Here is a 14,343-nt window from a genome sequence, read left to right on the forward strand (position 1 = left end):
TGCTCAAAGCAGGACCAATCCCCAGACAGATTTTTGCCCCAGATCCCTAAATGGCCCCCTCAAGGATTGAACTCACAACCCTGGGTTTAGCAGGCCAATGCTCAAACCACTGAGCTATCCCTCCCCCCCTGCTATTACTCCTTGATGTGCTTTCCTCTAGGTCAGAGGTGAGGTGCACTGCTGAGTGGCAAGGATTTGGGGAAGCCAATTGGCTCCGCTGTGCCAATGCTGCACATGCTCTGGAGTAAAGAGAAAAGTTTGACTGAAGAGGGTTTCAGCCTAGAACCTTGCACGAGCACCAGTGTTCTCTCTAATTTTTCCCATGCATGTGCGGAATGAATTTTGTTATGTGCACCAATATGGAGGTGATGTGTGACATATCACCTCCATATTGGTGCACATAACAAAATTCATGTGGTGGGGGTGGGGCTGAGGGGTTCGGAGCGTGGGAGGGGACTCAGGGCTGGGGCAGAGGGTTGAGGTGCAGGGGGGACAGGGGGGATGAGGGCTCTGGCTGGGGGTGAAGGCTCTGGGGGTGTGGCCGGGGATGAAGGGTTTGGGGTGCAGGCTGCACCGGGGCTACAGCAGGGAGAGAGGACTCCCCCCAGCTCTCTCTCCCCGCAGCAGCACCTGAGCTGGGGCAGATAGGTGCCTCTCCCTGCCACGGTAGCTCCAGGGCTGGGGCTGCGGGATAGGAGCCTCTCCTCCGGCTGCAGCAGCTCCGGGGCGGAGCTGAGGGAAGGGCACCTCTCCCCACTGTGGCAGGTCCTGGGCTGGGGAAGAGGCATCTCTCTTCACCGCAGCCGAGTGCCTGCGCGGGGCTTAATAGGCTGCTGCATGGCCACGCAGCTTAGAGGGAACTTAGACGAGCATGACATGCACTAGGGGAAAAAGCAACAGAGGGTCCTGTGGCACCTTTAAGACTAACAGAAGTATTGGAGCATAAGCTTTCGTGGGTGAATGCCCTTTCACCACTGCTGATGAAGTGGGCATTCACCCACGAAAGCTTATGCTCTAATACTTCTGTTAGTCTTAAAGGTGCCATAGGACCCTCTGTTGCTTTTTACAGATTCAGACTAACACGGCTACCCCTCTGATACTAGGGGAAAAGAAATCTAAGGAAAAAAGGAGAAGGATAAAAGTGAAGGTTCAGTTGCTTTTTCAGATGTGAGAAGTTGCCTTGAAGAACACAGACAGGAGTGTAAAGATCAATGCAGCAACTCTTAGATTTAAAATGATATTTTGGAAGGATAAGCTGGATGGCCTCACTAGGCATTCATGCCTCAGCCTTCCCAAATCTGAATACAGAGGAACACATCATTATTAAGATTTGAATTACAGTAGTGCTTAGAGGCCCATTGTGCTAGGCACTGCACAAAATGCATAGTGAGAAATGATTCCTGTTGTGAAGAGTTTACAGTTTAAATGTAACACACACACCTCCTGGGTGTGGTGTTCTGTCCCATCAAGTGACACTGAGACCACTTAGAGAGAGATTAATGAGTCTACTTTACAGCCCTAGCTAAGAGCCATATGGCTTGAAGCTCATGTATTTAGCTTCAGCGACCCCAGGTTTGATCCTGTCTGCCGATGACCGGGATCTGTTGGAGTTACATGAACAGACAGGATGGACAAGGGTGGGAGGGAAAACAGAGAGGCAAAGTGACTTGTCCAAGGTCACACACCTGGCCAGTGGCAGAGCTGGGAATAGACCCTCCCCTTCTCTCCTGACTCCCAGACCAGTGCACTATCTACTAAACACACACCCCTCTCTGAGTCACCCATTCTCAGCTTGTTTGTTTGTAGTGGCAGTGGAAAGTTTACTTTAAAACCTTCCTGGATTTGGTAACCCATTATAATACTGGCCATTGGAGATACAAGAAAGATTCCTGAAGGATGGAGGCTGACTCTTGCTGCGTGTGTGAGCACATGTGTATGTATGCACTGAAGGGTGGGGAGAATTGTTTTCTTAATAGTTTCACATTATCAGATGTGAATACAATCTCATTTGGAAAGACAATATAATTTTATTTACTTTAAACAGACACCAAAGGGACATGCATCAAGCTTGATCCATCTACCTTTGGGCACACATCTGTGTTTTTATGGGGGTGTCACTATTTACATTCCCCCCAACCACTCCATAAATATGTCAGGACTGTTTTTAAAATCAATCAATCAGTCAAAAGCCACCAGCCCAATCTTCATTAGCCACCCTAGATAACACTCTATGTGCACACCTCTATGTAACAAACCAGAATGTGTGTCCCTCTACTCACAAGCTACCCTACAACAGCAATCCAGTGTGTGAATTCCTGTGCTCACGAGGTATTCTACAATCAACCAACTGGTGTACATAGCCTATACTAACGTTCACTACCCTGTGCTCACACGCTACCCTACAATAAAAGTCCAGCAGGTGCTTCCCTTCACTAATGACCGTAACAAATAAGCATGCTCAGACAGCACTTGCGAGAAACACCAACAATCACAAACCAATGTGTGCTGCTAAGTGCTCATAAATAACCCTACAATACAATCTTACGATGACAACAAGCTCTTAAGAGCAAGTCTACAATAACAAACCAGTGTGTTCAAACCCTAGAGGAGAATTAATCCAGAAAGGAAACCACATCTCAATTTCAGCAACAGTGGGAAAGTAACTATTTTTTAAAATGACGAAATACACATTAGAGAGATAAGGTGGGTGAGGTAATATATTTTATTGGACCAGCTTTTCTTGGTGAGAGAGACAAGCTTTCAAGCTACACAAAGCTCTTCTTCAGGTCTGGGAAATGAAGAAGAGCTCAGTGTAGCTTGAAAGATCGTCTCTCTCACCAGCAGAAGTTGGTCCAATAAACAGTATTACCTCACCCACCTTGTCTCTCTAATATCCTGGGACCAATACTTCTGCAACTACGCTGCATAAGAAATACATTTTGACAGGCATCACTGGAAGCTGACTGTGTATCCAAGTGCAAAACTTGTCCATTGAGGTACCACTCAAGCCATTACATGTTATGGTTGAACCTCAAAAGATTTAGCCTAGGTAGCTAATCATCAGTTCAGCCCTCAGGGTAATGGTCAAAATATTGGGCATGATGCTTGGACCTTAAAAAGTTCTGTTCAGATATGCAACCCGCAGTTTAGATCAGTGCTTCTCAAAGTCAGGCCGCCGCTTGTTCAGGGAAAGCCCCTGGCAGGCCGGGCCGGTTTGTTTACCTGCCGCGTCCGCAGGTTCGGCCGATCGTGGCTCCCACTGGCCACGGTTCGCCGCTCCAGGCCAATTGGGGCTGTGGGAGGCAGTGCGGGCCGAGGGATGTGCTGGCCGCCCTTCCCGCAGCCCCCATTGGCCCGGAGTGGCGAACCGTGGCCAGTGGGAGCCGCGATCAGCTGAACCTGCGGACGTGGCAGGTAAACAAACTGGCCAGGCCCGCCAGCAGCTTTCCCTGAACAAGCGGCAGCCCGACTTTGAGAAGCACTGGTTTAGATGCTTCAGAGCAACTTTGATCTGGACATTGTGTAACACACCATAACACAGAGTGATTCTTTGTTCCCTCCCCATTGCTAGATCACATATAGAATTCTGATTGTGTTTACGAGAGTAGCACAAGGACAGCCTGTCTCTTTCAAAAGGATCAGTACTTCATAGCTCTGGTCATGTTAAAAGTATCAGGAGGACAGTGTACTTTCTGGTATTTTGGGGATTCTGGTCTCTGACAGGAACTGCAAAGATTTGAACATATATTAAAATAAAACTTAAAACAAATAACCTAAGTTTTTTGAACTTCAGAAAAAGTTCAGGTTAGGTTTGATTCTTATTTTATCCAAATGGCCCTTCCCTAAATATGATTCTATCACAGCGTCATACATAATAATAGAATTTGTTATGAATTGCTATGGGAAAGATTGGAGAGACTTGTTTCATACACTTTGCCAAAGTAAATACCATGTCTAATTTTAATTGTACATTTAATCTTACTTCACTGTCTTGTTTTTGCCAATGATGCAAATATGAAAAAAATATTTTTTTTGCAAACTTCAGCTTCGGTACTTTCTAAGATTAATGCCTGGAATTAATAAGACAAAACACTGTGTTTTATTTTGTTTGGTGGTGATGAGTTTCTGAAATCATCTCACGTAAAGCCCTGATAGTGCCCTGGCTCTGAAACCCCAATATGCACATTTATTTTCCTTCTAACCTCCCAAAGTTTTTATAATCTAAACAGAAATTGTAAAAAAAAGGAACTTTTCAAATAAACAATTTGCAAAGGACATTTCCCAAAATGCCCTGTGTCTCCTTGTGAGATCGGTTTCAGATTAGAGTGGGTATTCAGACTAAAGCAACACAAAAAGCCTTGTGAAATGAACCGTCTACTTAATGGGCTATGACCTCTTGCCTGAAAAACAATTTCTTTAAATCTGAGCTGGACTGCTTTGAAAATTAAATATCAAACAAGAAAGATTAATACTTTGGGCTCTTGATAGCAGGCTTAAACGTCACCAACAAATACATTTTAAAACACTTCTTCCTTCACTTACCTACCTGCCAAGACCTGCTTCCCCTGCAAAACTGAAAGCCATTGCTACCATCTAAGGCAACATGCTACATGCAGCCCTTGTTATGCTTTAGGTTTTAGGGTGTGATTTGCTCCCCAAGAAGTCAATAATAGCTGAAGGCACTCAGGACCTAGTGGGAGATGCTCAGCCCTGATTGATAGAGTCCAATCTGGCAAGTCCTTTGTGTGTGTGTGGAACAAGCAACTGAAAGTGGTAGACAGATGCCAAGAGCTCACACCCAGGGGTGCACAGCATTTCTTAACAATGGATTGTGAGTGCAACAACAGATCTTTAAAGAGTCAACATGCAGGTTGAGATGGATTTTGCAAAGAGACAGAGACGCTTCCCTTATTCAGTGATCAACATTATTAGTATCATCATCATCACTGACCTGCTACATCAGCACCTACATGCTGGCATACCTACATGAAAAATGGAAGTGCTCTTACCAATAAGGGGATAAGCAGGGTCATCCTTTCCTGATATCACCCAGAGGTGGTAGTCACTTGGTCTACCCTGTGGATTGAGGAACAGAAGGGAAAAATATAAAAGGGGGCCAAGGACTGAAAAGAAGGACTGGAGCAGCTGGACACAGCATACAAAACAACTGGAAGAGGTAACAGTGGAACAGGCCAAGAGTCAGGAAATGAATAGCTGTAAACATCTGGGAAAACAACCTTGTTATAAGCTCTCAGAATCTGTTTGTCTGACATGCAGAGGAAGGTGAAAGGTTCAGGAGAGGGAGAGAAAGGTAATCAGAAGGATGAAAACAAACTAGGGTTTCCCCAACATCCACATAGAAGACTCAGATTCAGGAAATCTCTTGACATATTGATCAGACATCATCACTCAATTCCAAGACCCCTCAGGAATGGTGGCATTTACTAGCTACAAAGGGGTGAGTGCAACACTCAGTACGAGCTTCAAGTTCAGAAGGTTTCTATGTTTTGCCTTGACTGACATGTCAGGTTACAAATATTGCTATTCAAGTTCACACAGACACAAGTATTTCCAATCTCCCACCAGCTTGCATAATGAAGTGCAACCATGCTTGCATAATATTTTGTGTTCACTCATTATGCAAGTTGAAGAAAGAGATAAAATATTCATTTCTGCCTTAGATTGCAAGCTCTCTGAGGCAAGGAACATGACTAGCTATGGATATGTAAAGTTGCATGTTAATTTATGACACCATAGGAATGATTTTCTTTAATAATTAATAAGAAATGAGGCGTCACATAAATGTATAGTCAATGTGTTGCACAGCTACCCTTGGCATTAATCTATTGGGATGTTGTTTTGCCTCTCTTCAATATTGTGATGGACCGCTACTGTTAGCAAAGGCTCAGCTGATACTAGCAATGATTTGTTCAGTAATTTCACAGCTTTATTCATAACTGTTTGGAGATTCCTGGCCAAGATCAGCTCTGGTAGAAGTGGATATAAGTCTCTGGAAATCAATGGAGTTGCATCTACTTACACAAATTTGGTCTATTACATGGATGTGTGTTTTTATAAAGCTTTATATCTGCACAAACATATTCTCTGTAGTCTGGAGAATACTAGTGTTCTAATGGCTAGAGCCAGTCATTGTCCATTTTTACCAGATTCCACCATATCTGTACCGTACTGTAAAACAGATGTTGCCAACTTTCCAACAGAATATCTGGCAGGATGTGCAGTGGCTACTTACAGGAAGTCCAAGCTGATTAGCTGTCTTCTTGATCACATTGTCTGCCGTTTCTGTGTTGGACACATTTATTGTAGTGGTCTAGGCAAGGAAGACAAAGAGTACTTAGAAAGCTAATGGGCTGGAAATGGCGAGGGTTGAGGTTTGGTAACATTGTCACATGGCTTGAAAATCAAGGCAAGATGCTACTTTCTTGTCATCTGTTTAGGCAGGGTAGTGTCTGACACTGCCAAACATGAAGCAACGATAACACCATGAAGGTCAGGGTTTACCACTAATTTATTAGCTTGATAATACACTGGTATTTTTATTGGATGTGGAAGATTTGGACCAACCTGGGAATACGGTAGGATCATTCCTAAGCACAATTATATTACAATGGAACAACAATGCTCACCACCTTCTTTCTATCACTTTTCTAACACGGCACACAAAAGTAACACAATGGAAATGCAAACCACAGAATCCCAGTGGGACTCATGAAATGCACGCCACAAAACAGCTGATCGGGAGGTGCGGGGAGGGAGGGGGAGGCGCTGATCGGCGGGGCTGCCGGTGGGCAGGAGACACTGGGAGCGGGGGGGGGGGGGGGGGGGGGGGGTAATGGGGGGCTGCTGATGTATTACTGTGGCTCTTTGGCAATGTACATTGATAAATTCTGGCTCCTTCTCAGGCTCAGGTTGGCCACCCCTGGCCTAGCTACTTTAGCAAGGATGCTGGATACATTATCAGCGTAACAGCCTCCCCATACCCACTCCAGATCTCCATGCAGTGTTGGTCTGATGCGTGGGTTCTCGGTTTTACTCACAGAAGTACAGTTGTCAGCATCCAGAAGGAGGATTTGGACCGGTAGGTTTTTTGGATATTCATTCTGTTTCATCTCATTGATTTGCCTGAAAATCAGGGGGTGGAAAAAACAGAAACAATCACATCAAAACAGAGTTTGAGAAAATAACTACAGCAAATGCAACTTAACACCCAATGAGGCAACTATCAAAAAGTGACCTCTTCAAGTTGAGGGTGTTGGTTAATCCCACAACAGGAGATCCCGATCGATGCTAACCTCATAGAGAATGGATTGGATATGACAAAAATCAGAATGTATTGTGGATTATTTGGAGAATAGAGGTGACCTAGGAGTGTCAACTGCCTCTAGGACAGTTGGGGACATTGTTTGGACTATCTGGGCCAAACTCTGCTCTCAACAGAAGGAGCATAAGTGACCATTCTACTGGAGAGGAGATCCCAGCCTCCTGCTTGGGAAGTCAGTGCCTATGAGCAAGGAATTGAGAGGAAACAAGGCCTGTTGTGTTGAGACAAATTGGTTTAGAAGATTTGTTCAATCCTAGAAGCCCCATTATATCCACCCATCCACCTGCCCATCTGTGTTCTAAGGGGCTTTTTCTATATAGTCATGGATTCATAGAAGTGATGGGCTGAAAGGGATCTTGAGAACTCAACAAGTCCAGCCCCCTGTGCTGAGGTAGGACCAAGTAAACCTAGACCACCCTTGACCTGTGTTTGTCCAACCTGTTCTTAAAAACCTCCAGTGATGGGGATTCCACAACCTCCCTTGGGAGCCTATTCCAGAGCTAAAGTACCCTTATAGTTCGAAAGTTTTCCCTAATATCTAACCTGAAGCTCCCTTGCTGCAAATTAAGCCCACTACTTCTTGTTCTACATTCAGTGGACAAGGAAAACAATTGATTTCTGTCTTCTTGATAACAGCCATTAACATATTTGAAGACTATTATCAGGTCCCCCACATAGTTTTTTTTTTTTTTAAAACTAAACATGACCAGTTTCTTAACCTTTCCTCATAGGTCAGGTTTTCTAAACCCTTTATTATTTTTGTTGCTCTCCTCTGGACTCACTCCAATTTGTCCACATCTTTCCTAAAGTGTGGTGCCCAGAATTGAACATAGTACTACAGCTGAGGCCTCAGCATTGCCAACTAGAGTGGGACAGTTATCTTGTGTCTTATATACAACATTACTGTAATATACCCCAGAATAATATTAGCCTTTTTCACAGCTACATCACATTGTTGACTCATATTCAGTGTGATCCACTATTACCCCCAGATCCTTTTCAGCAATATGACTGCTTAGCCAGTTATTCCCCATTTTGAAGTTTTTCATTTGATTTTTCCTTCCTAAGTGAAGTACTTTTCATTTGTCTTTCCTAAATATCATCTTGTTGATTTCAGACCAATTCTCTAATTTATCAAGGTTGTTTTTAATGCTAAACCTGCCCTTCAAAGCATTTGCAACCCCTCCCAGCTTGGTGTCATCTGCAAATTTTATAAGCATACTCTCCACTCCATTACCCAGATCATTAATGAAAATATTGACTAATACCAGGTCTGATCCCTGTGGTACCCCACTTGATACACCCTCCCAGTTTGATAACAACTCTTTGAGTCTGGTCTTTCAACCAGTTGTGCAAGCACCTTAGTACTTTCATCTAGACCATATTTCCCTAGTTGGCTTATAAGAATGTCATGTGAGACTGTGTCAAAGCCTTGGTAAAATCAAGATATATCATGTCTATTGCTTTTCCACTATCCGCTAGGTCAGTAACCCTGTCAAAGAAGGAAATTAGGTTGGTTTGGCATGATTTGTTCTTGACAAATCCTTGCTGGCTATTCCTTATAACCCTATTGTCCCTTAGAGGCTTACAAATTGATTGTTTAATTTGCTCCAATATCTTCTAGTATCAAAGTTAAGTTTTCTAGGTGACACGTTGGAGGGACACAAAGGGGGAGACCAGCTAAAGGGGGGCACGTGACCTCCCATGTGACCTGCATGTTAAGGACAGCTACAGTATTCTGTTGCATCTGTCCCATTGATGACTGGAGATAATTTTTAAGTCTTCTGATGCTGGAGAATGAGTTCAGGATGATACAGGCATAGTGAGAAGGACATTTGCGGTACTCTGGAAACATAATGCTGCAAATGACTCCAAGATCTCTTTCTTGATGGGTAACAGCCTATTTAGGCACCATCATTTTGTATGTATTGTTGGGATTATATTTTGCCATGTGCATTACTTTGCATTTAACATTGAATTTCATCTGCCATTTTGTTGCCAAGTTACCCAGTTTTGTGTGATCCCTTTGTAACTCTTTGCAGTCTGTTTTGGACTTAACTATCTTGAGTAATTTTGTGTCATCTGCAGACTTTGCCACCTCACTGTTTACCCATTTTTGCAGATCATTTATGAATATGTTGAACAGCACTGATCCCAGACCAGTACAGACCCCTGGGGACACCTCTATTTACTTCTCTTCATTCTGAAAATGGATCATTTATTCCTACCCTCTGTTTCTTGTCTTTTATCTGGGAATGTTTTCAGGATCATCTAACAATCCTTAATTAAACTTAATGACAAGCCTTTTGTTATCTTAATCACCCTGCCTCTGTTTATAAACAAACTCCCTGCTCCAAGGGCAGAAGGTGTTAACAGCACAGAACTCATCACATTCCACACTCAAGCTCTGACTCCTGGGTGCTGCTGGCCTCTTGCTCCCCTTCCCTCCCCCAGGTGATTGGGGAGGGGCAGGTGACCCTTCGCCTCTCCCCCTCCCATGTCTCCCCTCTCCATTTGCCTGGGACCTCACCCATCTTCCATGGGAAGATAATTGTTAACGGTTCCAAGGTTGCTTCAGCTAGTTCCTCAAGAATTGTAGGATGAATTTCATCCAGCCCTGCCAACTGGAATACATCTAACGTATCTAAATATTCTTAAAATGTTCTTTCCCTATTTTGGCTTGCCTTTCTTCCCCCTTGTTGATAATATTAATTATGTTGAGTATATGGTCACTATTACATTTTTTTAGTGAAGTCTGAAGCAAAATAGGCATTAAACATCTCTGCCCTCTTGATGTCATCAGTTATTAGCCCTTCTTCCCCACTAAGTAGAGGATCTACCTTTTTCTTTGTCTTTTTCTTGCTCCTAATGCATTTAAATAACCCCGTCTTATTGTCTTTTATATCAAATGATGGGGTCTAAATTAGCTGTTACCACTCAAGAAAGAGATCTTGGAGTCATTGTGGATAGTTCTCTGAAAACATCCGTTCAATGTGCTGCAGCAGTCAAAAAAGTGAACAGAATGCTGGGAATAATTAAGAAAGGGATAGATAATAGGACAGAAAATATCATGTTGCCTCTATATAAATCCATGGTACGCCCATATCTTGAATACTGTGTGCAGATGTGGTCACCCCATCTCAAAAAAGTTATATTGGAATTGGAAAAGGTTCAGAAAAGGGCAACAAAAATGATTAGGCGTATGGAACGGTTTCCGTATGAGGAGAGATTAATAAGACTGGGACTTTTCAGCTTGGAAAAGAGACATCTAAGAGGAGATATGATTGAGGTCTATAAAATCATGACAGGTTTCAGAGTAGCAGCCGTGTTAGTCTGTATCCGCAAAAAGAACAGGAGTACTTGTGGCACCTTAGAGACTAACAAATTTATTAGAGCATAAGCTCTAATGCTTCGGATGCATCCGAAGAAGTGGGCTGTAGCCCACGAAAGCTTATGCTCTAATAAATTTGTTAGTCTCTAAGGTGCCACAAGTACTCCTGCTCTTTTTATAAAATCATGACCGGTGTAGAGAAAGTAGATAAGGAAGTGTTGTTTACTACTTCTAATAACACAAGAACTAGGGGTCACCAAATGAAATTAATAGGCAGCAGGTTTAAAACAAATAAAAGGAAGTATTTCTTCACACACCGCACAGTCAACCTGTGGAACTCCTTGCCAGAGGAAGTTGTGAAGGCCAAGACCATAACAGGGTTAAAAAAAGAACTAGATAAATTCATGGAGGATAGGTCCATCAATGGCTATTAGCCAGGATGGGTAGGAATGGTATCCCTAGCCCCTGTTTGCCAGAAGCTGGGAATGAGTGACAGGGGATGGATCACTTGATGATTACCTGTTCTGTTCATTCCCTCTGGGGCACCTTGGAAAACAGGATACTGGGCTAGATGGACTTTTGGTCTGACCCAGTAGGGCCATTCTTATGTCTTTCATGTCCTTTGCTAGATGTAATTCACTGTGTGCCTTAGCCTTTCTGATTTTGTCCCTATATGGTTGTGCTATTCCTCTTTAGCAATTTGTCCATGTTTCCACTTTTTGTTGGATTCCTTTTCAATTTTCAGGTCATTAAAGAGCTTCTGATGGAACCATATAGGCCTCTTATTCTTCTTCCTTTTTTTACATTGGAATAGTTGGCAGTTGTGTGTTTAATATTGTCTCTTTGAGAAACTGCCATGTCTCTTAAACTCTTAATACCTTAAATTTTCTTCCCATGAGACCTTATACCAGTTCTCTGAATTTGTTAAAGTTTCCTTTTTTGAAGTCCAGTTGTCCTTATTGTGATGCTCTCACTCCTTCCTTTCTTTTGAATCATGACATTTATCATTTCATGATCACTTTCACCCAAATTGCCTTCCATATTCAGATTTGCAACCAATTCCTCCCTGTTGTTCAGAATCAAGTCTAAAATGGCTGCCCTCCAGGTTATTTTTTGCCATTTTCTGAAACAAAAAAGTTGTCCCACTACATTTATTAGAAATTTTGTGTTTTGCCATATTACTTTTCCAACAGATGTCCCCCATTATTACCAGGTCATGTGTTTTAGATATTTGTGTTATTTGTTCTATAAATAACTCATTAACCTCCTCTTCCTTATTTATAGTAGACTCCTACCATGATATCACCCCTATTTCCCCCCCTTTAATCTTTATCCAGAGCCTTTCAACTGGTCTGCCTCTCGCTTCTTTCTAGATCTCTGAACAAGTGCATATATTCTGGATGTATAAGGCAACACCTCCTCCATTTTTTCCCTGTCTGTCCTATCTGTACAAGCTATATTCCTCTATACCAATATTCCAATCATGAGATTTCTCTCACCAAGTCTCTGTGATGCCACTGAAGTCATAATTTAGCTTATGTACTAATCCTTCTAGCTCTTTCTGTTTATTCCCCATATTCCTTGCACTTGTGTATAGACATCTAAGATGTTGAGCAGGTTCCCCCATGGGTTTCCCTCTTGTTGCTCCTATAACCCTACTGTAATTTGTCATTCCTCTCCCCTCCCCCAATATCTAGCTCTCTGTTAAGGTTGCCTTTTTTTATGCTTACCTGTGGGCTTTTGTCACCTGCCCCTTTGAGTCTCATGTAACAGCTAAAGGCTCACACTGTAACCCAGATTCTCTTACTGGCCCCCTTCTCCCTTCACAGATCACATGAAGGCAGAGGCTGCTGACAAGGGATTTTCAAATGCATAAAAGGCAATTAGGAACCCATTGAAAGGCAATGGGAGTGGGGTATCTAGCATCTAAACTATCCCCCTAGCTGTTTATAAAGGATTATCAAGGGACAGCATAGCTAGAGGGGAAGGATGCGACTCTTACCACAGTAATGTTGAGAGCCAGCGCTCCTTCTCTTCGGATGAGCTGAGAAGAAAAAGAGAGGCAAAATATTAAATAATGGCTAAATGACTAATAGCGTTTGGAGACTCTACCAGGCTTTGCTTATATTTAGCCATAAGTCTCAGTTCCTTCCTGGAAGCCCTAGAACAAAAGTGCAGTCCTTTCCTGGTTCTGTTCTATATTAACAAAAAGAAATAATAATAATAAAACCCCAAGAGCAGCCGAGCTGAACTAGATTTCCTGGCCAACCAAAGGGGTGTTCAGATAAGGAACAAATATCTTTCTGTGACGGAGTTAGCAAGTCATGTGTGTCTTTATTTTTTTGGAATGACCTTTAATTGATATTTTGTTTCTACTATCATTTCCTTTCCTATGCTTACAATTCCTAGAAGCCTTCGCTGGCAGTATTCGTCACTAATATCTCCACTGCTATGGTTTGAATAAAAAAAAGATCTATCCAGGCGACAGATGCCTGAGGCCTCCAGTGCAGGAATTGAGTGCACATGGCCTAATAAAGTGAAAAGCAGCATCCCCACTGTTCAGAGGGGATGGAACAACAAGTGTGAAATGAGTTGGTGGATCCCAATTCCTTTGCCACCAAGCCAGTTGTACAAAGCACAAACATCAGCAGTACCTTAGCACTGAGTAGCACTCCTTGCTGGCTATCAGCCAAAAGGCCCAGGATTGAATCGTCCATGGAGACCGAAATACCCTCTTATCCCTGCATGATTGAGACACACTGGTGGACAAAGGTGTGTGAAGGAAGCTTGCAATGTAGCTTCCCACACTGTACCAGGTGTGTGGTTCTCCAGGGCTGTCATTCTGGCATCTTTCACCCGCATAATTCACCTCTCCCTAATAATAAAATGTGGGCAGAAAAACAGCCGGAGGGGGCATCCCCAAAGACGAAAACGCCATTCTTACTGAACAGCCTGGAGTTCTTTTCAGAAAGTGCCATATGGGACCTGTTCCCGTTTGCTGTCAGGTTAGTCAAGATGATCTTAATATGTGAATATTTACCCTGTATTTACCCTGCAAATGTTTTATTTTAAAATGGATTGGATGTTTTTAATGCACCAGGAAAACAAGTGTTGGTTGAAAGAACTCCTTCTCACGGGGAAGCAGAGATAAGGAGGGACAGGGGAATAATTCATTGCACTCTTTAGGGTCCAGAGAACCGCACTGAACTGGCTAGTGTGCATATGCACCAGAGGCCTATCCTGAGTGGAATCAGAGCCACTCAATTGTGTGCCATAACCCCACTCCATCTAAGGTACTTACACAGCCGCCATTACCATTGTATCTGAGCAGCTCACAGTCTTTAGTGCATTTATCCTCACAACGTCCCTGTGAGGTACAGATGTACTATTAGGAGGAACTGAGGCCCAGAGAATCTAGAGGTGTGTCTACATAGCCAGCAGCAGCGAGCTCCCAGCCCGAGATGACAGACTTGGGCTAGTGGGGCCTGTGCTAGCACTCTGAAAATAGTTGTGTAGACAGGGCTTTGAAGTTGCAGTGGGGCTGAAGCTCAGGCTCAGAACCCAGCCCCCGCCCCCAGGCTTCAGAGCCTGAGTTCCAGCCTGAGACACAACTTCAAAGCACTGTCTACACAGCTATTTTAGGGCACTAACCCAAATCTGTCGACCCAGG

The 14,343-nt window shown here is 43.3% G+C and overlaps 1 protein-coding gene across 1 annotated transcript in view; it reads right to left on the reverse strand.

Moving 5' to 3' along the window:
- The window catches only part of LOC112104785 (rho GTPase-activating protein 20-like), a 66,303-nt gene that overhangs the window by 10,177 nt on the left and 41,783 nt on the right, over window positions 1-14,343 (reverse strand). The window contains exons 5-8 of the mRNA XM_024197323.3: window positions 12,676-12,717; window positions 7,059-7,143; window positions 6,254-6,331; window positions 5,010-5,076 (exon numbers count right to left, since the gene is read on the reverse strand). Of these exons, the coding sequence (XP_024053091.2) occupies window positions 5,010-5,076; window positions 6,254-6,331; window positions 7,059-7,143; window positions 12,676-12,717 (272 nt within the window). The remainder of the gene's footprint in view (window positions 1-5,009; window positions 5,077-6,253; window positions 6,332-7,058; window positions 7,144-12,675; window positions 12,718-14,343) is intronic.

This window comes from Terrapene carolina, unplaced genomic scaffold, assembly GCF_002925995.2.
Source record: "Terrapene carolina triunguis isolate 2854851 unplaced genomic scaffold, T_m_triunguis-2.0 Scaffold131, whole genome shotgun sequence".
NCBI classification, from domain to species: Eukaryota; Metazoa; Chordata; order Testudines; family Emydidae; genus Terrapene; species Terrapene triunguis.